The sequence below is a fragment of the Ambystoma mexicanum genome, chromosome 5p, assembly GCF_040938575.1.
Source record: "Ambystoma mexicanum isolate Mex_15411 chromosome 5p, UKY_AmexF1_1, whole genome shotgun sequence".
Classification (NCBI taxonomy): Eukaryota; Metazoa; Chordata; class Amphibia; order Caudata; family Ambystomatidae; genus Ambystoma; species Ambystoma mexicanum.
In genome coordinates this window covers 305,826,563-305,850,500 of record NC_090930.1, presented here as the reverse complement: position 1 = coordinate 305,850,500, position 23,938 = coordinate 305,826,563, and the positions used below count along the sequence as shown (strand labels likewise).

Sequence of the window (23,938 nt, the reverse complement as noted above, 5' to 3'; positions counted from 1 at the left end):
CGTGCTCGCCTCCTCAACAGCCTACACTGCCAAACTCATTACCCTAAGCAGGCCCCTCCTCACTACAGGCAACTGCCTAACACTTGCTAGAGCCCTCATCCCAACTAAAATAGATCACTGCAACATCCTACTACTAGGTACCACAAAAAATAACCTTACCAAACTCCAACTCCTACAAATCAAAGCCCTCAGAGCAGCACTGGGGATTAAAAGAAGAGAACACATCACACAACACAGAAGAAATGCACACTGGCTCCCAGAACACGCAAGAATCCCCCACAAAACACTTACCACTACCCACAAATGCCTATTTGATGCCGCCCCCAGCTATCTTAATAGCTGCATCACATGCAAAACCTCACCCAGATTACTCAGATCCAGTGCCAAAACCCAGCTTCTCATTCCATGCTTCACATCCTCAAGAGCAGGCAACACCTGTTTCCCCATTGCAGTCCCCGGCATCTGGAATTCACTTCCTCCTACCTGTCCAACGAAGTCTCCTTACCCAAGTTCAAAAAGCTACTCAAAACTTGGCTATTCAACAAATTCCAATAGCTTGTCACCAGTTCCTCAGCGGACTGGGTCACCCTCTCAGCAACCTAGACTGCTCACTGCAAAGAACAATGATACCCAAGCTGTACATACCACTATGTCTACTAAATGCATGTAATTTTGAAAGTAGACTGTGGCTACTAAATGTATGTAAAACTGGAAACATTTTGTATGTAACCCCGACATGATAACGAAGATATATGCAAATTACGCCGTGATACCCAAGGGTTTGGGCGTGAAACCAAATGAAATAAATAAAATAAATAAATAAAAATAAACACTCGCCACCGAAGGACCAAAAGGCTAAGGGCCGTTACGGAAGGGCCACCACCTACAGGGATATTGTAGGGGACATGCACAGAGAGGGTAATGTTGGGTGGCCCTCACTTAAATAGCTGCCACTCATTGTCATGCTCCCGGACTGACTCTTCCCAAGCACTTTAAAGTAGCTTCCCTGTAGAGTACCAGGTTGCAGTACATGCGCACTACAATGCCCTTTGGCAGGCAAGGATCATTAGCGCAGCATATGGTGTACAAGGGTCTTTTAACGCTGTGGTGCCATATAGGAGTGCCCCTGTTGTCGGCTGCAGTCTATGTGGAGAATGGTGTACATGAAATTACCCCACTGCATTTTTGGCAGGGTAGTACCCTGTCAACTGGTCCCTTATGTGCTTGCATTGCTGTTCTCATCATGTGATATGGACAGTTTGTGGTACGCCATTAGCCGTCGGACTAGCATGCATGGAAGAGAATGAATTGTGAAATACAACAATGCTTACAGCAAGGTGAAACGTAGCTTCAGTACGTGCAGGACGTAGATAGTAAGCGCGACCCATGCGGCTATAGTACTGTTCTACCCACCAGTGCTATTATTTACTCTCCGAAGATTCTGTTGTTTACTTACTTTTCTTAACATGCACTACTAAGTTAGTGACAAAGCCGCACTAGCTTTGGCATTTCAGACTCACTACAAAATGTCACACCTGCAGTTAAATGTTATCTCCAACTCTACGACCCGCAGGGGAACCCTTCACACTTTCACACTTTCCGGCATAGTGCTCAGTGCAGAGACGGTGTGCCCGTTTGTGCTACAACAACGCATAAAACGCTTGACTATATATGGATCTCAAACAATGTATGGGCTGACATTGAAGATCTTGAAATGGGAAAAAGCCTCAACAGTGACCATGATCCGTTGGTTTTGCGCTGGATGTGTGACAAAATCACAACAGATAGCATCTATGGAACCGCTGTTGAGGTAAATCAAGATGGGAACAGGCTTCGAATCAACGCGGTCCAAGTAGATAGGCTATCTCAAAATCTGCGTGAAGGAAATCTGTCACCACGAAGCAAAAAAAATGTGCACCAATGCTTACGAAATTTAGTACTGCAAGGAAGTCAAGAGGTAGTCTACCTAAAGATCCGAAACACTTCTTCAGCCGGACTGTGTGCAACGAAAAAAAGAGACTGCGAAAAGACATCAGACACCTCAAGAAATTACAGTGTCATAACGTTGCCCATGAAATTAAAAAGAGAAAGCTGACTTGCAGGAACTAGTTGAAGTCTTTCAAGTGCTTAAGAGACCAAGAAAGAGGCGAAGAAATACTAAAATTAATCTTGAACCACAATTCAAGAGAAATTTGGAAGATCTTAAACAAAGGTACGCTTAATCAAGATTTATCCCAGTCTAATGGCATCTCAAAGGCGAAATGGGAAGATAATTTCCGCAAAGTATTCGGAGCTGCCTCTACACACAGTACAGCGTTGACACCAGAAAGCAACGTAACTTGGGATGTCATCGAGAGCACGGAGGACATAGCGCACATAATCCAGCATCTAAAAAATTCTAGAGCAGCAGGACCTGATGGCATAACGAACATCATGCTAAAAGAAAAAAAGGAACAATGGTCTAAGTTCATTGTCCATCTATTTGAAATAATCGCATCATTTAAAGAAATACCAGATTCTTGGCGATCAGCGGTTGTTGTACCAGTGTTCAAGAAGGGCAGTCGGAACGACCCCTCAAACTATAGGCCGATTGCGCTTCTCGACACGATTGGAAAAATCTTCGCAACCTGCCTACAACACAAACTAACGAGATGGGCTATTGAATCGGGCTTGATGGACTGTAGACAAACAAGCTTTACAAAAGGTATGGGGACCGAGGTAAACCTGTTGCTACTAACTCTGCTAAAACTGGAGACGTTGAAGAAAAAATCAAAGATCTTTTTTGCATTCATCGACATGCGTCAAGCATTTGACTCAGTTAATCGAGTCAAATTGTGTAGAAAGCTAAATAAGTGGGACTGCCCAGTTTCACTATTACATCCAGTGATTGCACTACATTCAAATACCACTGTATGCGTGCGGATGAACTCCCAAGGTGAGCTAACAAATAAAATACCGACTAAAAATGGAGTCAAACAAGGTTGCCCCCTTGCGACGTTACTATTTAAATTATACATCGCAGACATTCCATTAGCATTTAGAGACATCAACTGCTTCTCACCAAAGGTGAATGGACAAAAGATTAACTATGCAATCTACGCCGACGACATTGTGTTAATGGACCTTACACAAATCGGGCTTCAGAGGCTGCTCTGTAGCTTCCAAACATATTGTGAAGCAAATGACTTAACAATAAATGAAAAAAAGACGAAGATCTTGGCAATTGGAAAGGTCTTCACTAAGAAAGATTGTGTATTCAAATGGTCCATTAGTCGAGAAAACATTAAAACTGTCTCTTCCATACGCTACCTAGGAATACTCTTTAACAGCTCAATAAGAGAGGCAGACTGGATGATGGATCTAAAAAATCGCATGAACACCTATCCTCTACAAGGAGCCCGGATCCACGCTGATTATGGTAAATTCACAACACTGCCGGTGTTGACATTCTACAAACAGAAGGTGGTTCCTGCAATCTGCTTCGGTGCAGAAACTGGGTGGAATCTGAGCGCTAAGTGCTGGGAAACACTACAAAGCAAGTTCTGGAGACGTGTACTTGGACTCCCTGCCTATGTCTCAGTAAAATCTTTTAGACATGAGCTTGGCCTCGACTCCCTATATACAACAATGCTATGGAGATCAATCAGTATGGTAAGGAAAATAGATTTAACCGATCCAGCACCAGCCTATAAGATTTTGTCTGCTCCAATGCAACGACCTCATGAAGGGCTGCTGAGCTGTTGGATCAACAAAATAAAGCAAATTGTTGATCTGCCGACATCAAGTGGGAAACAGTGATGGCCACTCCACAAATAGCCAAACTAAAACTACGGCAATGGAGCTAGATACAGAACTCGGAAAACCGAGCTGGCTTGAAGACCACGTTGGATTTATGACTAGCAGAGAACAGCTTAGATCATTTGCCTAAATATCTAAAGCAATTTCCCTCCAGATTCCACCGAAACAAATTCCTGCGTCTACGGCTAAATATATATCATACAAAAGATGTTCTGTGAGTTAGACACGATGAAAAAACAAGTGACAATACTTGTAGATTTTGTCAAGTGTCAGTAGAATCCTTAAAACATTTAATAATGGAATGTGAGGAGTTGGTAGAAGCTCGTTCACTGTTTTTAGGAAAGTATGCTCCTGTAAATGATGATGTTGATGATTGGTGGTATAGGATGTTGTCTAGCATCAATGTTCAGTTAACATGTGCGGTGATTAATTTCTTGGAAAAGATTATAACAAATGAAGTAATGAAACCATCATCAGAATAGGAAAACATTATGTTGCTGCTGCTGCATCATAATTATCTGTTTTTTTATTTCCTTTTCTTTCCTTTTTTCTGAGCTCTGTGTTTCATGTTGCGTGTTTTGTAATAAAAGTTTGAATAAACTGCAAATTACAAATTAAAAAAAAAAAAAAAAAAGTTTCTGCTGTGGTGGCTATACACTGGGACCAGAAGTTCGCCACCACTGGGCATGACCACCACATATGTAGGTAGGAGCCCTCCATGGCGCAACGGTGCCAGCATAGCGGGTTCAAGGACTGGTTGAAGTGATGTAGTCGCAGGGGTGGGTAATACCATCTGAGCAGGAGTTTATGTGCACATTCCCGATTGGTCACACAAAGAGGACGAATGCATACATGCCCAGATGTCGGACCACGATTGGTCTTGAAACGGATGTCCTAGTTCTGTTTCCCACTGTGACATATAAGTCGCTTTGGCTGCGAGCAAGTTCGTCTGCAATAATTTGTATTGCGTGGAAATTCGCCCTCGGCTCGGTGGATCAGTGGCCGTTAATTCGAGGGCATCTAGATCTCGCGTGGCTGCCCTGCGGGTCTGGGGATGCGAACTACAATGTCTGATTTGGTTATAAGAGAATCTGTCGGTCTCAGCCAGGCCAAAGGCGCTCTTACATTGGGCGAACGTCAGTGGCTGAGAGCTTTCGAATAGCTGACTTAAGGAGCTGAGGCCCCCGGCGATCCAGTTTTTAAAGTTCGAGGGAGTGGTCCCAGGCGAAAAAGCTGGGTTGTAGAACACTGGGGCGGCTGGGCTTAGGTCTCTTGGGATGCCTCTGGATTTGCGTGCCCAATCCCATGCCTTTAGTGTTTGTTTGGTCGACGATAGGAGAGATGGCCATGTTCGTCCCAATGAGGCTGGCAGGCGCAACTGGAAACGGAGGGGAAGGGGTAATCGGGATTGTTCTACTTCCATCCATTTGTGCCGCCCTGACACGATGGTGCAGTATGAGCTATCTGCGCCGCCATCTGATACTTTTGCAGGTCGGGGACCCCAAAGCCTCCCTGGATTGGAGTGCACAGCATGGTTCTCTGCGGAATGCGTGACTTTTTCCCCTTCCAAATAAAGCTAAAGATCTTTCTCTGTAGCCGCTGCAGCGGGGGGCGATGAATGATAGTGGGGAGGGCGGATCAAGCGTAGAGGAATCGCGGTAGAAGATTTATCTTACAGGCCGCGATACGACCTATTAACAAAATTTCCTGGGAGAGCCAGCGATCCAGATCATTCTCCAGGGTCTCAAACAGGGTCGGAAAGTTTATCCGGTAGGTGTCTTCAGGGCAGGCGGGGATCTGGACTCCCAGGTAGGGGATAGATTTTTCGCTTAATGGAATCGAGCAATGGGTTCTGAAGGACTCCTTGTCTTCCCGATCCAGGCCTATTCCCAAGGCTGCTGATTTCGTAAACTTTATGGAAAATCCCGAGACCCTTCCAAACCTGTGGATTTCTGCCAGGGCGACCCTCAACGACTGGGAGGTGTTAGTTATGGTCAGCATCACATCGTCCGCATATAGCGCAATTTTATGTTGGGTAGGGCCTACACGGAGGCCTTTAATTCTGGTGTCACAGCGGATCCATTGGGCCAAAGGCTCCATCACCAGGGCGAAAAGCAGAGGGGATAGAGGACAACCCTGCCTCGTGCAGCATGTTAGGGGGATCGAGCTGGATAATAGGCCATTCACTCAGAGGAGGGTATTCGGAGCTTGGTAATTCGCTAGTATGAGCTTCAAGTCGTCCAATCTGTAGGGCTGGCAACAGAGGAGCTCTTACCAGCACTCAGAAGATGCCCTAAGCATGCACATAGTTCTAAAACGGATAGACGTGCGCTCCCACAAGTACTTAAAAAAGCTTAACATGCGGCCATGTGGTTAGTACTGCATTCATACGGATACCTGCATTGTGATTGCACATACGCCAGCCACGTGCTGTGTGCATAGGAAACCTTCACATTAATTACCTGCAGCTATCTCGGCTAGTAATGTCCAGCACACATTCACCATGCTGTTTAAACACAAAAAAAACACCAGTCTGTTTCACCAACACTTCACATGGACACCTCTCATTTGTAAGATATACCGACACTGTTAGGCAAGGGAACGGGTAGCATAATTGGATAGATACACAGGGCAATTTGGCCTTCCCAAAAGTTTGTGAGGAGGCCAGCCAAGCTATCGGTGACAAAACCTTTTTAACGGGGCGTTATGGTTTAATTGCAGTACCAAATACATATTACCTTTAAAGAGAACAGTATGCTAAAGCAACGTTCTGGTTACAATGTCCTACTAAAAACATATGCAAATAAGTAACAAAAAATATTGCTAAAGGGACATTATGGTGAAGGTGGGGTACTACAAACATATCACTTTTACTGCAAACACTATGCTTAAGCAATGTTTCTGTTACAGTGCCCTGCTAAAAACCTATGAAATTCACTATCAAAAAAACTTAGTTAAAGGGACGTTATGGTTAGGTTGCGCTACTAAAAACGTATCTCAATCACTTAAAAAAAACTATGCTACAGGAAGGTTCTGCTTACAGTGCCCTACTAAACACCTATCATCACTGGAAAAACTTTGTTAAACGAACAGTATGGTTAAGTTGCACTACTAAAAACCTATGAAATTCAATAAAAAATGTTGTTAAAGGGGTGTTATGACTAAGTTGCGCTACTACAAACATTTCCCCTTTACTGAAACAAATAGCCTAATGCAACGTTAAGGTTAAAGTGCCCTACTAAAAACCTATGAAATTAACTAGCAAAAAACGTTGTTGAAGGGATGTTATGGTTAAGTTGCACTACCAAAAAAACCTATGAAATTAATTGGAAAAACGTTCCTACATGGACGTTATGGATACAAGTAAAACCGAAAAACCTCAGCAATGTGCCAGTTATGGTAAGGTACGCAACCGTAACTCCTGCTACCACTGTGCACTGCAAGGACTATCACCCATGACCTCAAAGATGACATCACTAATGTCATTGATGACATCACATGTGAAATTCATTTTGACAAAGTCCCTATAAGGGGTTGTGTTTATAATGTTGGTAACAAGATGTCAGATGTGATTGTGTAATGTTAAACATGTAATAACTAGCTAACAATTCAAGACTTACTACACACACTTCTGCTAGTGCACACAATACATATGAAGACCCACAATGCATACACATCAGAGGCACATACAGGGAAACTACAGTAAGGAAGAAAGAAACAGCATCATCAGATAATGTCAATAGCAATGAAAGTTTATCCTCATTTATACAAATGAATTGTGTGTTTGAGGCCTGCCTATTGCCCCATGTATGAGCCTCACGAGGCGAGACCAAACCCTAAGGAAAGTACTTTAAGAACACACGACAAGGTTAACGTCTAGATATACAGCACCTTTTTAATTTTAATATTCTGATTGTTAGTGAACAAAACCACCTGGCCTAGATATGTCGGTGAACAAAAACAAGTGGACCAGATATGTGATGTCATCAATGACATTAGTGATGTCATCTTTGAGGTCATGGGTGTTAGTCCTTGCAGTGCACAGTGGTAGCGCGAGTTATGGGTGCGTACCTTACCATAACTGGTGAATTTCTGTTTTTTTTGTTGGTTTTACCTGTAACCATAACGTCCCTGTAGGAACGTTGTTCCCATGAATCTCATAGGTTTTTTTTAGTAGTACAACTTAACCGTAATGTCCCTTTAACAACGTTTTTTGCTAGTTAATAGATATATTCTGATAAAACAACAAATACAGCTTGATTTCTTCGATAAAATTTTCTTGTCTCTTTTATTCACAATGCTTCATAGTAGGTGATTCAGAGGCAGAATATGTGCCCTATGCATTTCGGACTGCCAGTTGTTAGAAACCTGAGGGTGTTCTCCCGAGTAGAGCCCAGGAATTCCTTATTCAGGTGGCTAGGACACGGCCATCACTGTTGGATCCAGTTCCTGGGGGAGGATCACCGGGTAGGGGAACCCGGGGTTCTGCTCGGGGGAATACCCCAGGTGAGACGCAATACCATCACAGGGAGGATAGTGAGGGGAACGAAGTTCCTGAAGCTTTTATAAGTTACCCCGATCATCATCCCCTTTACTCAGTGAATCTTGCTTACCCAAAGGTAAAGCCAACAACTCATTCCCATCTGGTAAAATCATTAAAAACCACAACTCCCAGAATCCCTGCTATCCTGTCTTCTACTCAGATATTCCCAATCATTCTACTACACGTCCCTCAAATAATTAATTTCTGAATATCCAATCTCCCTTGACAAAACATTACCTTTCCCATAATCTCCTATGTTCTGTTTTCCACCTCGGCCATTTTCGTCCATTTCACAAACCTTCCCCGTCCCGTAGGATACTCGTGACATTCCATCCTCCACCCCCTTTTTTGACATGAACACCTTTACACACCCAAGACAACTAACACTTTTGTGAACTGTGATCAAAACCTGACTAATGTTAAACCTGTTTACCCGACATGTCCCAACCCAAGTGTCAGGCAAAGTCAGGCAATTAACCTGAATCACACACAGGGATAGAAAGTGGAGCAAGAGAGTGCAGTACGAGCACAGTGGAGAACATGACGAGATGGCTAACCAAGCGCGTCAGTTCAGAAGAAGGAGAAAGGTGGCAGGAATCGAGGGGCTGGCGAGGAGAGAAGTGACCTTGCCCTTTTTGTCCCAGATCCGCTGAACCTTCGTGGAAGAGAGCCTAAGACCGTGAACAATAGCACAAGTGTCATGTAGCAGATGTCAACGGTACACAGGGAAAACCTATGCTGATTAGCAGGAGCGAGGGAAGCTCCTACGCCCGTGGTACCGGCCTTGACTCCAGAGAGAAAAGCCAATCGGTTCATCACAGCCAGTGAGTAGAGGAGAGAACCGATAAGAACCGGGCTGTGTTGAGTGAGAATTGCAGGAGTGGCAAGTTTGAACCAGGTTCAAACGAACTTTGAAAGAACTGTAGAAAGTGTGAAGTGGAGACCAGCAAAAGGGGGTAACCGGCACCACGTGGGTGCTAACTCAAGAGAGACTGGTCTATCCCCATCTGAGCGAAACTACAATTACCAGAAGGCCGTAGGAAGGCCAGCCAAATAGGTGAAAGTGGTCATGTAGAGGGTCCAGCAAAATCCCTGTACAATCCAAAGACTTTGATCTACAAGCACTGTGAAAGAAAGGGAAATGAATACCAAAAACATTGAATTATATAAAAAGAGAACATTGAAAGTAAAGAGGCATCGCTGCCCAGAAGTGGGGGATCTCGGGGTGAGCCATTATCACCCTAATCGAGAGCCACAGTAAACCCGGTAAAGGGAGGCTAAGAATCTGGAGGGGTTGGAGCCCTGCAGAGGGGGATCCAAGGGTGAAAAGTTGCCACCCCAATATTGAGAAAAGTTCAAAAACGGCAAGAGTGATCCTGAAGGAGGGATGCCAGAGAAGAAGGGTCCGAGCCTGACCGAGGGAGATCCAGGGTTGAAGCTATCATCCAAACTTCAAGTAAGAAAAGAACTGAGGAATACGATATGTGAAGGGTCGGCGTCCAGAAGAGGGGGACCCACGGGTGAGACCATCAACCTATCTGAACTGTGGAGTACAATTGAGAAGGGTCGGCGCCCAGAAGAGGGGGAAGCAGGGGGTGAATTATCACCCCCTGTAACGAGCTTTCATTTGGTTAAAGGAACATTTGTTTTTGTTTATTGAACACGACAGGCCCCGAAGGTTTAGAGACTTTCAAAGGAAACGAGACTTGGCCATCGACGGTCCCGAGAACTGCCATTGGAAGAAGCCCTAGACTATACTGGCCTTCAAGCTCCCATCTTACCCCGTACTCGAAACATATGGCAGGGAGACCCAGGCTACCGCATCCTGACATTTTATTTGAGAATGCGTCTTTCTTTTTTCTTGAAAACTATCCCACACCCTTTTTGTATTAGTTATAAGGTTTGTCAATAGTTTTTTTTTAGTATAGGCCCCTTTTATTTGACACGACAACACTAGGACAGCCTTATTTTTCATTTAATAGCCGACGCTTGCTCCCATCTTAGATTTAGGTTCAGATTAGGGTTTTTTTCAACCTGCATATAGAATTGTTCAATAAACACCCTTGAACTGTAATCACTTGTGTCAGTCTTGTTACCACCATGAGTTCCTTACATAGTGCATCATCAGGGCCGACTCTACAAACAATACAGAATAAAAAGAGTCAATAAGTGAACTAAACATTGATGTAACACTATCTTTCCTTATCAGTGTTGTTACAGCATTACCTATCTGCATATGAATGAAGCAAACAACCGACCCCAAGACCTATTAAAGACAAAATTATACTAAATACAGAAAGAGCTCTTCTACAATATCACATTGTTGCAAAATACAGAATCCAAGAAAGTGGAAACACGAGGAAAAAATTCAAACTGACTACCTTTGTCTTCTAAAATCGAATATATCATAGGCAAAATCGCTCACATGGAGACAGTTGCTGTAAGAAAGTGTAACAAATATATAAAAACGTGTCGTCACATATAGTGCTATAGCAACGTGTTGCTGCAAGCAATTCTACTTAGAAGTATAGTTTAGACTTGTATAGTTCACTCACCATGATGTAATCACAGCTTTCTTGTCACACAGTGTTGGAGCAAACCTTTGTGACTGCCTGTGGAATCATTTGTATGTATTCTTTGAAAAGCCGCGGGTTGAAGGGGAAAATGCCAGATTGCTTCTCCATTGTGATGATGTATTGATGCGTGTAGTTCGGAAGTGCTGCATACTGTGTGCATGTCTGTTTCTGGGTGTTTTCCTGTCAACAGTATTGACGTTTTTTGTATCCAGATGAGAGCCTCATGTGCCCATGGTGCTAGTGGCCGGTGCTGTGATATGTAAGTTGTTTTCAGAAGTGTGGTCTTTTGATGTCCATTGTCTGTTGGGAGGGGTATACAATTGCTGTATGTGGGTCGCTTTGGTGATATTTGTATTGTGTTTGGATGTAGAAATTCAAAAGTGAAGTGCAGGCGAAGTTAATTGAGATCCTAATGGTTAACTTGGCCGATTCATCAGGTGCAAGGTTGGGGCATGTCTCGGGTAAGTTAATTGTTAGGAGACATTCTGAGGCTCCCTACTGTGGGTCTTATGTCTGGCAACAGAAAATGTGCAGCAACTGGACCTGGGGCAGATTGGGAACATGGGGACAAAACATGGGAGCAGGTATCAGTGGGTAACAAGTGTATTTTGTCTGAGAGTAATCCCAGGGTGCAGCTCATAGTAGGCTTATCCAAATGATTATCACGGAGAATCGACTCCTGGTTGGGCCCCTAAGGGCAACTAACATTAAGGTCTCAGTCTGATATCTAGCGACAGATGACCTGAATTAAGGTGGGGTACCCTGATGTGGGCAGAATCAGCCGGCTATGAATTACATTGGGAGACCTGGGTAAAATCACACTACCCAGGATGAGACTTTAAACAAATTACATAGGAGCAAAGGCACAGCAGCACATACATCATATTGGGACAGAGAGCTGGGAATTAATTGCATTGGGATACCTGGGCACCCAGTAACCATGGAAAGTTACAGAATGACGTGAATTACATGGAATGGCATGGAAGCAAATAACAGTGGTGGCTGCCAGGTACAGTCTACAGATATCTTAATGGATACCTTATGGAAGGGGGGGGGACTTCTGCTAGACCCCAAAAGGGCCACTGTGGCATGTAACTGAGGTGCGCGCTGGGCTGGCGGGCTGAACAGATTACTTTACTAAGGCTACACCCAAATCAGAAGGTATAAAAGAACGCTGAACTGAGCATAACCAAGGCAAACGCGAAAAGCACAGATGCCTAAAAGGCTAGAAGAAACTAGAGTAAGTGCTGCAGTTTCTAGGCGCCGACCGAGAGGGTAGAGGACTGAGAGGCCAGAAAGAGATGATCAGACTGGGAAGGCTGAGAAAGCAGCGAGACAGAGATATTCAAACTCCATAGATATCCAGGCACCTGGGAGATTGGAGAGCCCAAAGACGTCCAAAGCGTTTCTATTCCAGAGCGAGTGTGGAGGATGACCAAATCGGGGTTAGAATGTCTGTGGCTGGCTGTCCTAGCATGTAGTCCAGCATATGCTGAGGTACTTGGCGGAAACTGCACTATATCCCGGAAACTGCACTATATCCCTGAGACTGCAGCAGTGTGTGTTATTCCTAGATGCTTAGCGGGCAGTGAACTGTCCCGGAGATGGTGACAAGAGCGAGCACGGCACATATCCCTAGAAGAAACATGGTGAGCTGGTCACTTACACCCCTGACACTGTCAAGCAGAGTGAACTGGGCACTATATCCCCGGATACACTTTGAGATTAGATGCAGAACCAGAGGAATACCAGTATGCCTACCAAACCGAAACACCCTAACATACCATAGAATAAAATCTTTTGCCACTTGTCTGGTGTCATGTGGTCTGTTGATCCACCACATCTGCATGCTGATCATTTTAAATAAATGAAATGCTTAAAAAATCAATGGCGCTATAAAGAACGTTTCCTGCTTTATTTCTTCTGGGATGTAATGGCACAGAAAAAAACCCATTTGTTTTCATTTCAATTGTTTAGTTCGGGATTGAAAGCCTTAACCATTATGGTTGATGTAAGTTGTAGTGTCAGATTTCTCCATGTTTGTTCATCCTATGTACTAGAATTACCATATAGATCTATTATTTTGTTTCAGAGAGTAGGCCATGGGAATGACAATCATGCGGATGCAGACAGATCACCCATTTTCCTCCAGTTCATTGACTGTGTGTGGCAAATGACGAAACAGGTAGGATATTTTGTAATCCATGCACGTTTTCATTTTTACACTTACATGCTTGTTTCTTTCCATAATATCTCTGTTCCTTAAAACAGTTTGGTGTATATAAGAAAGAGCTGCTGTGTTATTTAGCATGGTTTCCGAATGTTATGCCTGCACAATTGAAAATACACTGGAGAACTACATAGAATATTCGAACACTCTCCCTATATAACGGGTTCACTATATAACGGGAAAACTGTGGTTATGCCAAAACGTTTGAGTTCTTTTTGGGAGAAAGGGGCTGTTAGGGAGAATTCTCTCTTTAGGCTGAATTATCTAACCTAGTGAGTCCCCCAGCAGCTTTGCTGGATTTCTGGAGTTTGTTTTTTTCTCCTGCCAAGAGTGAGACTCTTTTTCTCCCATTCTTGGACATGATTTATGGTGTTCCTTTGACTGTTAATGTGTCTTTTGGGCTATGGGGTACCTTACTCCGTAGGGTCTCATGTGTTTTTATTATGTGTGTTACACAGCACCCTCCGTGCAGTAACACAGGGGTGTCATAGTGACCCCCCACCATAGACTCCATACCCTGGGACTGACTACTGTCTCCCAGGGCATGTAAAGTCATCATTGGCTTTACTAGTCCCAAATTATTAACAGAAACCAGTACAAACCATCATTCCCCCCTGATCGAGTTTTGGTTGGTGGCAGTGGAAACTACTTTTTATATTCAACCGCGAATATTTTCCTATGGGATTTTCCCATTGTTCGAGGCTACCAACTTTAATTATTTAATTCTCACAGCCTCAAACATACCGCCGGTTTATTTAATTAATATTAATTCGGCGGTTGGTATTTTTTGCCAGGACTCGATTCTAAAATGGCGTCTGTGTTCTCTTCTGTGACTCCAACCCAAGTCGAGCCTTTTGTTCCACTTTTTGGCGGGCTTCTCCACAGAAGTCTCCAAAAGTGGCGCCACTCTGTCTGGGTACCACAGGGGGTGAGGGAGGGGGTTTAGGCACCCTGGACTGAGTTACCTTGGTAACTCAAGTCGCACTCTTGTGTGATTGGCCCAAGTGGTGAGCCGGCCGGCTCACCACTTAGCATGGTTGATTGACAGCTAGACTGAGTGAATGGGGGTATGCTGCATAAAAGCAGGGCTTTGGGGACTGGAACTTCAGAAGTCGCCACAGGACCTGAGAATCCGACGAGGGAGAAGCTGAGCCGGCCTACCACGACGACACCACCGGTGGAGCCCTGCAGAACCGACTCACCACTTCCCGACGACAGAGAAGATCTCCCGGCTGGAGAGGCTTCTTCCCCTGACTGGTGGGCACAACCAGTTTTACCTTCTTTCTTCGCACCTCAGACCGGTTTGTGGTCGAACTGCCCTTGCCAAGCACCCCGGCGGCCATAAAGCCACTCACCACTGAACCGTGAATCAACGGACCGCTCCTTGTACCTGAGAATCTCTGCGGCTGGTTTCTTCCCTGGCAGTGCAACGGACTCCTGTCTTCCTCCACGACGAGACCCTCTCTTCCCCCAGACGAAGCACCGACTTGCATCCGCTGCCAGGAACAACTGCCCCCGCTGGAGTCTTCTCACCACTTTAAGGTACCGTGTCCGCCAGGCCTCCCTTTCTAAAGATTGCTACAAGGTAATAATAACTCCTTAACCTTCTGGACTGGGCTGGCCGCCTTGACCCTCTAACTGGTCCCTTTCTTTGGTCCAACTCCTTTTTGAACCTTTACAAGACTTTTGTGCACTGCAACCGTGTGACCTTGGACACATTTCGTTTCGATCCTCTTAAAGCGGATCCGGCCTACTGACTCTGAATTCACAGTTTACTTTGCCTTTCTCTCTTGTTATGTTCTTGTAAAAAGTGTTGGGATCTGTTTCAATTTGTTCTCGCTTTTCTCTCCCTTTTAAAAACAAACTATTAGAGTGCCATCTACGTTAAGCGCTCACCGCTGTCTGAAAATAAATGGGGCTTTACTTAAGACTTGTCTGATATTCTTTTAAGGGAGTGTATATCTTTTAGTGAGAGTGTTTTTGAATTGCTTACTATTGGTGCCTGTGTGTTTTTCTAGATGTGGTTGTTAAATAAATAATTATATCTCTTTTGCACCAAGCCGTGGTCAGTGTTTACTTGTTCCATTGTGTGCTCTTGATCTATTGTGAATACTCTGAACTGCCTAACTCTTCTTGAGGGAAGTCTAACTGCTCTGCCACAGCTACCTAGTGAAACTGTGTGGTACAGACTGCTACCAAGTGGGTTTACTGCCAAACACCTGTAGTCCTAAATCTTTTGCAGTGGTCCCAGAGGGAACTGCACAGGTTTCTGCCTAACAGGGGCAGACCACAGAACCCTCGCAGAAAGTCAACGCGCTTCATGCCCACGTTCATTTGTACCTGGTTCAATTCCATCCAGCGTTTTATTTTTGCTGTGTGCCGTGCAGAAATGTGGACTTTTTCTCCATGGAAAAATGAGGGGAGTAGGCCGGAAACAGTGTTCTTTTGCTTTCTTAATACCTTTTTAATTTTTTAACAAATCTTTCCCAAAATGCCCAGTCTGGGGGGCGGCCTGTGACAAATCTTTTATTTGTAAAATATCAGCCAAATTCGCCATGTAAGTCAAAAGTTATTAGCAATTACATTTTTGGGTTTCCTATGGAACTTGATGCTCAATTTGACTTTAGTGCGGCGACCGATATATATGTATAATTGGTTATTTATAATGTGCTTAATACCCAGAGGTTTCTAAGCACGGACGCGGGGTTCGAACCTGTATTGCGCCGTAGTCTTGCTTCCAAGGTGAGCACGTTCTCTATATATATATATATATATATATATATATATATATATATATATATATATATATATATATATATATATATACACACACACTGCCGTCTTGCAAGAAAACTCTCACTGGGAGAATTAAATGGATTTTTTTAAATGCTGCAAAAGAAAAATAAAGGTTGTTTCAAACTTACAACCAGCATTGCAGTGTTTATTGCTGGCTGTCCACGATTATTACTTGTCAATTTGAACACTATTACATGTGGCTCGCCTGAACAGTTTTCTTCGGATGCCGTTCTCATTTGAAATATATATATCTATATTTCTGAGGCTTGTGGAATCTGCTTAGATCACATGCTGTGCATAGGCCGACATCTAGTGGAAGCTGCAGAGTATTACAGTTTGTTTTCCGAAACTCGAAAATGGGCGTCGACACAGGGCATGCTAGTAATACTATCCCTAGTGTGACGTCCACTGTACCCATGATCCCTCATGCGTCTAGGACCCTCAGATTGTTTTTTTCCGCCATACTGGTCGGAAGCATCCCGCGGAGTTCCCTGGCCTTAGCCATAATTCTTAAGAAAAATCTTAATATTTCACCATTTCTCCACCCCAACGTCGAGGCACCAACTTCGACGCTGGAGAGAAAAATCACCCGTCGCCAGCTGCACGACGGACTTGGGCCTCGGAAGGCCTCTGGCCTAGGCCCGGGCCTTGGAAGGCCTCTGGCCTCGGCCCTATAAGTAGGGAGAGTGGGGGGTGGCACACATCTCTACATTCTACATTCTATATATAGGCACATTTCCTTATATATATTCCTACACACACTAGCCCGCTGCCACAAGGTGCGTATGGAGGGTACCCTTTTCCAATTTTGCCCCAAGTGCAACCGCGAGTACCCTTGGGTTGACAGACACGCCACGTGCAACCTCTGCTTGCCGAGGGACCACCCCGAGGTGAACTGCAGAACGTGTAGTAGGTTTAAACCGAAAACACTAAAGGACCATTCGATCAAGCGTTGGGCCCACCACGCCAGGCGTCAAGAGGCCATGGCAGCGGAGGGCGCCTTCAGCGATGGCAGCAACGCCGTGCTTTTGGACGGCGAGGGCAACGTGGCATCGAGAGACAGCCAAGCGCAAGTCCCCGACCTCGGAAGGTCGTCCGTCAGGGCGGCTATGGGGAAAACCCCGGCGACACAAGCGCTACCCACAGCACTTCCACCAAACACGCAAAGTCCCACCGAGACTCGATGCACACGTCGAGTTCTCGAAAGAGGCACACAGAGAACGGTCCACCGAATCGGTGTTCTCTGGGTGTTCTCGATCTAGATCGCCGCATGACTCCATGCAGCCATCCACTGTTGCCAAAAGTGCCTCGCTCCCCAAGGTAACGGAGGTTCGATCGTCGGAAGACGAAGCCGACCTCTATCCCCAGGCCGCACTCCAGGAGTCCGCGTCAGCAGACCGCGTAACGGCGGTTCCCGAGTCCCATTCTCCAAACTCGAGAGATAGGGACACTAGGCCCGAACCTCGACACCAGACGTTGAAAAGCTCCGAAGGGGCAAAAAAACAGGGAAAACACTCTTCCACCCATGGGGAGAGGGGAAAACAAAAGAAGAAGCATTATCTACCTTCTTCCACACCCCAGAAGCAGTCAGACAGGTCAGTCTTCTACTCCACAGAAACAGACAGACAAGTCTCAGTCTTCTGTCATGTTAAAGATCCCTGCACAAACCCATAGGTCCAGTCAGGATAGAACAGGGAAACTCTCCCTGGAAAGAGTCATTCCCAGCTCGAACGAATAGTTTAGACAGAGTTATGTCTAGGATGTCATCATTGGCAGACTTCTATGCCAAGAATCCTGAGCACTTCCTCTCATACACCCCTGACGGGGCATCACCCTTAGGCTCTAGGGACCTGATACCCCCAAGTAAGAAGTCCTGGGTTGAAACACCAACACGGTCTTCTGACCCTTTCTGTATACAGCCCTACTCTCAATATAATAAGGATCCACCTTTTATTGAGGATCCAGATTTGGGCATGTTGGGAGACCAAACTGGGACGGGCTACTATGGGGATGACGAGGACGATGAGGACGACCCAGAAACTTACAGGGTAGACTCCCCAGTAGACAAAGAACCCCCGGTTACCGACTCCCCTGTCGACAACCAACCTCTCCTGAATGAAGTTCTGTCCAGGGTGGCAGAACACTTACACATTGACACCCAGGGAGCACAGGAAGAGAGGGACTTTGCCGAGGAATTAGCGGGAGAAAGGAGACATGTTGCCCAGGCCATCCCTATCCTCAAATCTATACAAAGGAGAATAGACCCTTCCCTTGTAAATCCTAACCTCACCAGGACGGTAAACCCCAGGATCGAGAAACTATTCAGGGCAGCCCAATTAGACCCACTGTACATAAGGGGCCATCTGAAACCGGACTCCCTGGTAGTGACAAACACCCAAAAGAGGGCGGAACGCCCCTATCATCTTCTGAAGCTCCTCCCGACAAGGAGAGCAAAAAGATTTATGGTTTGGGTAGCAAAGTAGCCTCCACTTCCGCCTACCAGGCAAGGATTGCCAACTCCACCACCCTACCGGCGAGTTACAACTGCCACCAGTCGGAAGAAGTCGCGGCACTCATCGACTCCGCCCCAGAACCCTTAAAAATCCAGTTGGCAAGGGTTGCGTCGGAGGGAAGAGCCGTGTCCGGTTGCATCTTAAAAGCAAGCATTGATGCCGCGGACAATGCCGGCAGATTGATAGCAGAGAGCACTGTTATCAAAAGACATGCTTGGTTAAGGCAATCGGCGTTCAAACCTGAGACCCAAGCATCTTTAATAGACAAACCAGTGGAGCTCGATCTACTGTTTGGCAAGGCGGTAGAGGACGCACTAAAAAATGCCAAGGATGAGTACGAGACTCTTAAATCCCTAGGCCAATTAACCAACAAACCCCCAAATCAAAGGGGGAATGGCAATTTTCGTCGCCCACGCGGCCAAAATTCCCAGAGAGGCTCCAATTATTCCCAGGGACAGAGTCACCATGGAACAACAACAACCAGCAGTCTACCCAGGGGTTATGGCAGGGGTAACAAGAGAGGTCGTGATGTGGGTAGAGGCAGCCCCAGTAGAGGCGGTGGCAAGCCTCCCCCAAAACAGTGATGTTCCGTTCAGGGTCCCTTCTCACGCATCCCCAGTAGGAGGACGCATTTCCAACTTCACCGAAGCTTGGGAAGGGATCACATCAGGCAGATGGGTGCTGTCCACGGTGTCTGCAGGATACTGCATAGAACTGTTAGAGCGTCCCTGAAACCACCCTCCACGACAAAAAGTACACTCATTAGACCACCAAAAGATCATCCTCGAAGAAATCGCCAATCTTCTAGCAAAGGACGCGATAGAACTCGTCCCGGGACACCAGGTAAACAAGGGTATTTATTCAACTTACTTCCTTGTGCCAAAAATAAATTTGACAATGCGCCCGGTATTGGACTTGCGGCCTGCAAACAAGTATGTCAAGCCCCAAAAATTTCGCATGACTACTCTCCAAGAGGTAATCCCCCTCCTAAAAAAGGGGGATTACATGGCAACATTGGACATGAAAAAAGCCTATGTTCATATTTCCATGTTCCCAGCGCACAGAAGATACTTGCGCTTCAAGGTGGACAGTCAGCACTACCAGTTCAAGGTACTGCCCTTCGGGATAGCCTCGGCTCCAAGGGTATTCACCAAGGTACTGGTGGTGGCGGCGGCACACCTACGCAGGGAGGCAATCCAAGTGTACCCTTACCTGGACGACTGGCTCATCACAGGGGAGACCCCAGTAATTTGCAGAACAAACATTCAAAGAACGATCGACCTCCTCTTCGAATTAGGTTTCTCCATAAACGAGAAAAAGTCACGTCTGGTGCCAAGCACCTCCAAACAGTTCCTAGGAGCTGTCCTAAACACACAAGAGGGGTTGGCCTTTCCATCAGACGAAAGAATTTGAAATATACTGCTGCAAAATCCGCTATATCAGGCCGGTCACCAGATAACGGTACGCAAAGCTATGCGTTTGCTGGGCATGATGGCGTCATGTATTTACCTGGTCCCCCACGCGCGCCTGCACATGCGTCCCATGCAGGAATGGTTGGCGAAACAGTGCTCTCAGGCAAGTGGTCAATGGGACGATCTAGTGGTCGTTTCGCCAACACTTATACAAAGCCTTCACTGGTGGACAAGAGAAAATCTGTCCAAGGGGAAACCCTTTTACGATCCCGAGATACAGGCTGTAGTCACAACGGACGCATGCCTGTCAGGGTGGGGAGCACACCATCTCCACCACACAGCTCAGGGTCTCTGGTCTCACTCAGTAGCCAAGAATCATATCAGTCTGTTAGAGCTTCTGGCAGTATTCAGAGCGCTTCAATCGTTCGAGCCCCACCTGTTGAATCTGTCAGTGCAGATCCAGACAGACAGCACAACAGCCATGTTTTACCTGAACAAACAAGGAGGGACTTGTTCGCCAAATATGTCCAAGCTTGCCCAGAAAATTTGGATATGGGCACTCAGACGGAACATATTCCTGTCATCTCAACATGTTCCAGGGGATCTCAATTCTCTGGCGGACGCTTTGAGCAGAGACCTCCTCCCAGAGGAAGATGAATGGTGTCTACACAGAGAAATCGTTGAAGATCTCTTCTCTGAATGGGGCTTCCCCACGATAGACCTATTCGCCACAAGCGAAAACAGACAATGCATAGGATTCGCATCCAAGTTCCCCGAACCAGACTCCCAGGGGAACGCCCTGTGGATGAACTGGTCCGGGATGTTTGCGTATGCTTTTCCACCAACACCTCTCATCAGGAAGGTGGTCAACAAGATGAACAGAGAATCGATGACGCTCGTCCTAGTTGCTCCCGTGTGGGCGAGACAACTGAGGTTCCCGCACTTACGCAGAATAGCGGTATGCGAACCCATCAAACTCCCGGGCTGGCACAACTTACTGTCCCAGCACCGAGGTCAGAAGGTGCATCCTCAACCCAACTCAATGAACCAGGCAGCATGGCTCCTGAGGTCATAGAGTTTGGACATCTCAATTTACCGCAAAGATGTATGGACATCCTAAGGGAATCTAGGAAGCCAAACACGAGGCACTGCTACTTTGATAAATGGAAAAGATTTGTTATCTGGTGCCAGAATAAGCAAATCAACCCAGTTGATTGCACTCCTTCCACAATTGTCACATACATGCTCCACCTGCTGGATGCAGGGTTGGTTTTTAATTCACTGAAGGCACACCTGGCAGCTCTGTCAGCATACACCACCTCCCATAACAAGGTGCCGTGGTGGAAAGTACCAGTGGTTAAAGCCTTCATGGAAGGAGTAAAGAGACTTCACCCTCCAATTTCAAACCCACCACCAGATTGGGACCTTAATGTGGTGCTATCTAAACTCATGGGCCCCCCATCCGAGCCCATACATAAAAGCAGTCTCAAACACCTGATTTATAAGACGGCCTTCTTAGTAGCAATTACATCTATAAGAAGGGTCCGTGAAATTCAGGCTCTGTCACTGCAGGATCCTTTCTTTACGGTTCATAAAGATAAACTGGTTTTACGTACACACCCTAGGTTCTCACCTAAGTTTATTTCTAAATTCCATGTGAACCAGTCCATCGAGCTTCCGGCTTTTTTCCAAGACCCACAAAGCTCGGCTGAGGTGAAACTACATACCCTAAATGTGCGTAGGGCGGTCCTTTACTATGTAAACAAGACCAGACTGCTAAGAAAAACAGACCAACTGTTTGTCTCCGTACCTACAGGCAAAGAGGGAGATCGAGTGGATTGTTAACTGTATCCAGCTGTGTTACTCCCTTTTTGAAAAAACGTTGCCTTTCGCGCCCAGGGCCAAGAGCCCACTCTACAAGAGGCATTGGGGCCACTCTGGCTTTCATTGCAAATGTACCCCTCTTCACCATTTCCAAAGCAGCTACTTGGAGCTCTATTCACACCTTTACTCAGCACTACTGCATTGACACCCATTCCAAGACAGATACTCAAGTGGGACAAGCGGTTCTAAGACATTTATTTGCTCATGACCCTTCTCACATCCCACCTCCTTCTTCTAACAATGCTCGCTAATCTATGCACAGCATGTGATCTAAGCAGATTTCACAAGCCTCAGAAAGGATACATTACTCACCGTAATCGTATTTCTGATGCTTGTATCTGCGAAGATTCACATGCGACCCACCCTTCCTCCCTTCTGAGAGAAGGCGCATGGATGCTTGTAGTCTTATCTATCTGCTCGGATTATCTGTACTCGCGCTACTCCTCATGCTACCTCATGTCAAAAAAACACAATCTGAGGGTCCTAGACACGTGAGGGATCATGGGTACAGTGGACCTCACACTAGGGATAGTATTACTGGCACGCCCTGTGTCGACGCCCATTTTCGAGTTTCGAAAAACAAACTGTAATACTCTGCAGCTTCCACTAGATGTCGGCCTATGCACAGCACGTGAATCTAAGCAGATACAAGCATCAGAAATATGATTACGGTGAGTAATGTATCATATATATATATATTTCTGAGGCTTGTGGAATCTGCTTAGATCACATGCTGTGCATAGGCCGACATCTAGTGGAAGCTGCGGAGTATTACAGTTTGTTATTCGAAACTCGAAAATGGGCGTCGACACAGGGCGTGCCAGTAATACTATCCCTAGTGTGACGTCCACTGTACCCAAGATCCCTCACGCGTCTAGGATCCTCAGATTGTTTTTTTCCGCCATACTGGTCGGAAGCATTTTGCCGAGTCCCCTGGCCTTAGCCATACTTTTGCTAGAATTTAAAATAATAATCTATTGACATCCTTCCCCACCCCAACGTCGAACTTCGACACTCGACGCCGGCTGGAGAAGAAATCGACCGTCGGCTGCTGCACGACGGATTTGGGCCTCGGAAGGCTGCTGGCCTCGGCCCGGGCCTGGTAGGCCGCTGGCCTCGGCCCTGCAAGTAGGGAGAGTGGGGGGTGGTACATACTCTACACTCTTGGTATATAGGTACACCTTATACATTTCCTACACTTAACAGCCTGCTGCCTCAAGGTGCGTATGGAGGGTACCCCTTTTCAATTCTGCCCCAAGTGCAATCGCAAATGCCCTTGGGTCGACAGGCACGCCACGTGCAATCTCTGTTTGCCGAGGGACCACCCCGAAGCGAACTGCAGAGCGTGTAGTAGGTTTAAACCTAAGACACTTAAGGACCGTTCGACGAAGCGTTGGGCCCACCACGCCAGGCAGGCGGCCATGGCAGCGGAGGGCGCCTTCAGCGATGGCAGCGACGCCGTACTTTCGGACGGCGAGGGCATTACGGCGTCGAAAGACAGCCGAGCGCAGGTCCCCGACCTCGGAAGGTCGTCCGGCAGGGCAGCTATGGGGAAGACCCCCGGCGACACAAGCGCTTCACATACTACACACACTAAACACACTAAGTCCAACCGAGACTCGATGATGTCGAGTTCTCGGAAAGAGGCACAGACAGAACGGTCCGATTCGGTGTCCTCTGGGCGCTCTCGATCAAGATCGCCGCATGACTCCAGGCAATCATCCACTCTTGCCAAGAGTGCCTCGCTCCCTAGGCTAACAGAAGTTCGATCGTCGGAAGACGAAGACGACTTCCGTCCCCAGGCCATGCTCCAGGAGTCGGAGCCCGCAATTAAAGCCAGCGAGGCCCCACGCTCCAAGGACAGGGACACCTCTCCCGATTCTCGACGCCAGGCGTCGAAAAACTCCCGAGCCACTAAGGGACAGGGAAATCATTTTTCTATTCACGGGGAGGGGGAAATACAGCAGAAGAAACTACCTGTACATTCTTCCACACCTGTGAAACACTCCACCCCCCCTAAACAGACAGACAAGCCCAGGTCTGCTGATAGGTCCACAACCAGCAAAGCTACTCAAGATAAATCCCATAGACTTGCTGAGAGAGTCATTTCCAGTTCCAAAAAATGGTCCAGTGAAGACCTAGATAGGGTCATGTCAAGAATGTCTTCTTTGGCTGATTTTTATGAT

The 23,938-nt window shown here is 46.3% G+C and overlaps 1 protein-coding gene across 6 annotated transcripts in view; it reads left to right on the top strand.

Annotated features, from left to right (window-relative positions):
- MTMR1 (myotubularin related protein 1) overlaps positions 1-23,938 on the top strand; it is a 1,542,631-nt gene that overhangs the window by 1,166,879 nt on the left and 351,814 nt on the right. For all 6 annotated transcript variants that reach the window (XM_069612748.1, XM_069612750.1, XM_069612749.1 and 3 more), the window contains one exon: positions 13,010-13,102. In XM_069612748.1, the coding sequence (XP_069468849.1) occupies positions 13,010-13,102 (93 nt within the window). The remainder of the gene's footprint in view (positions 1-13,009; positions 13,103-23,938) is intronic.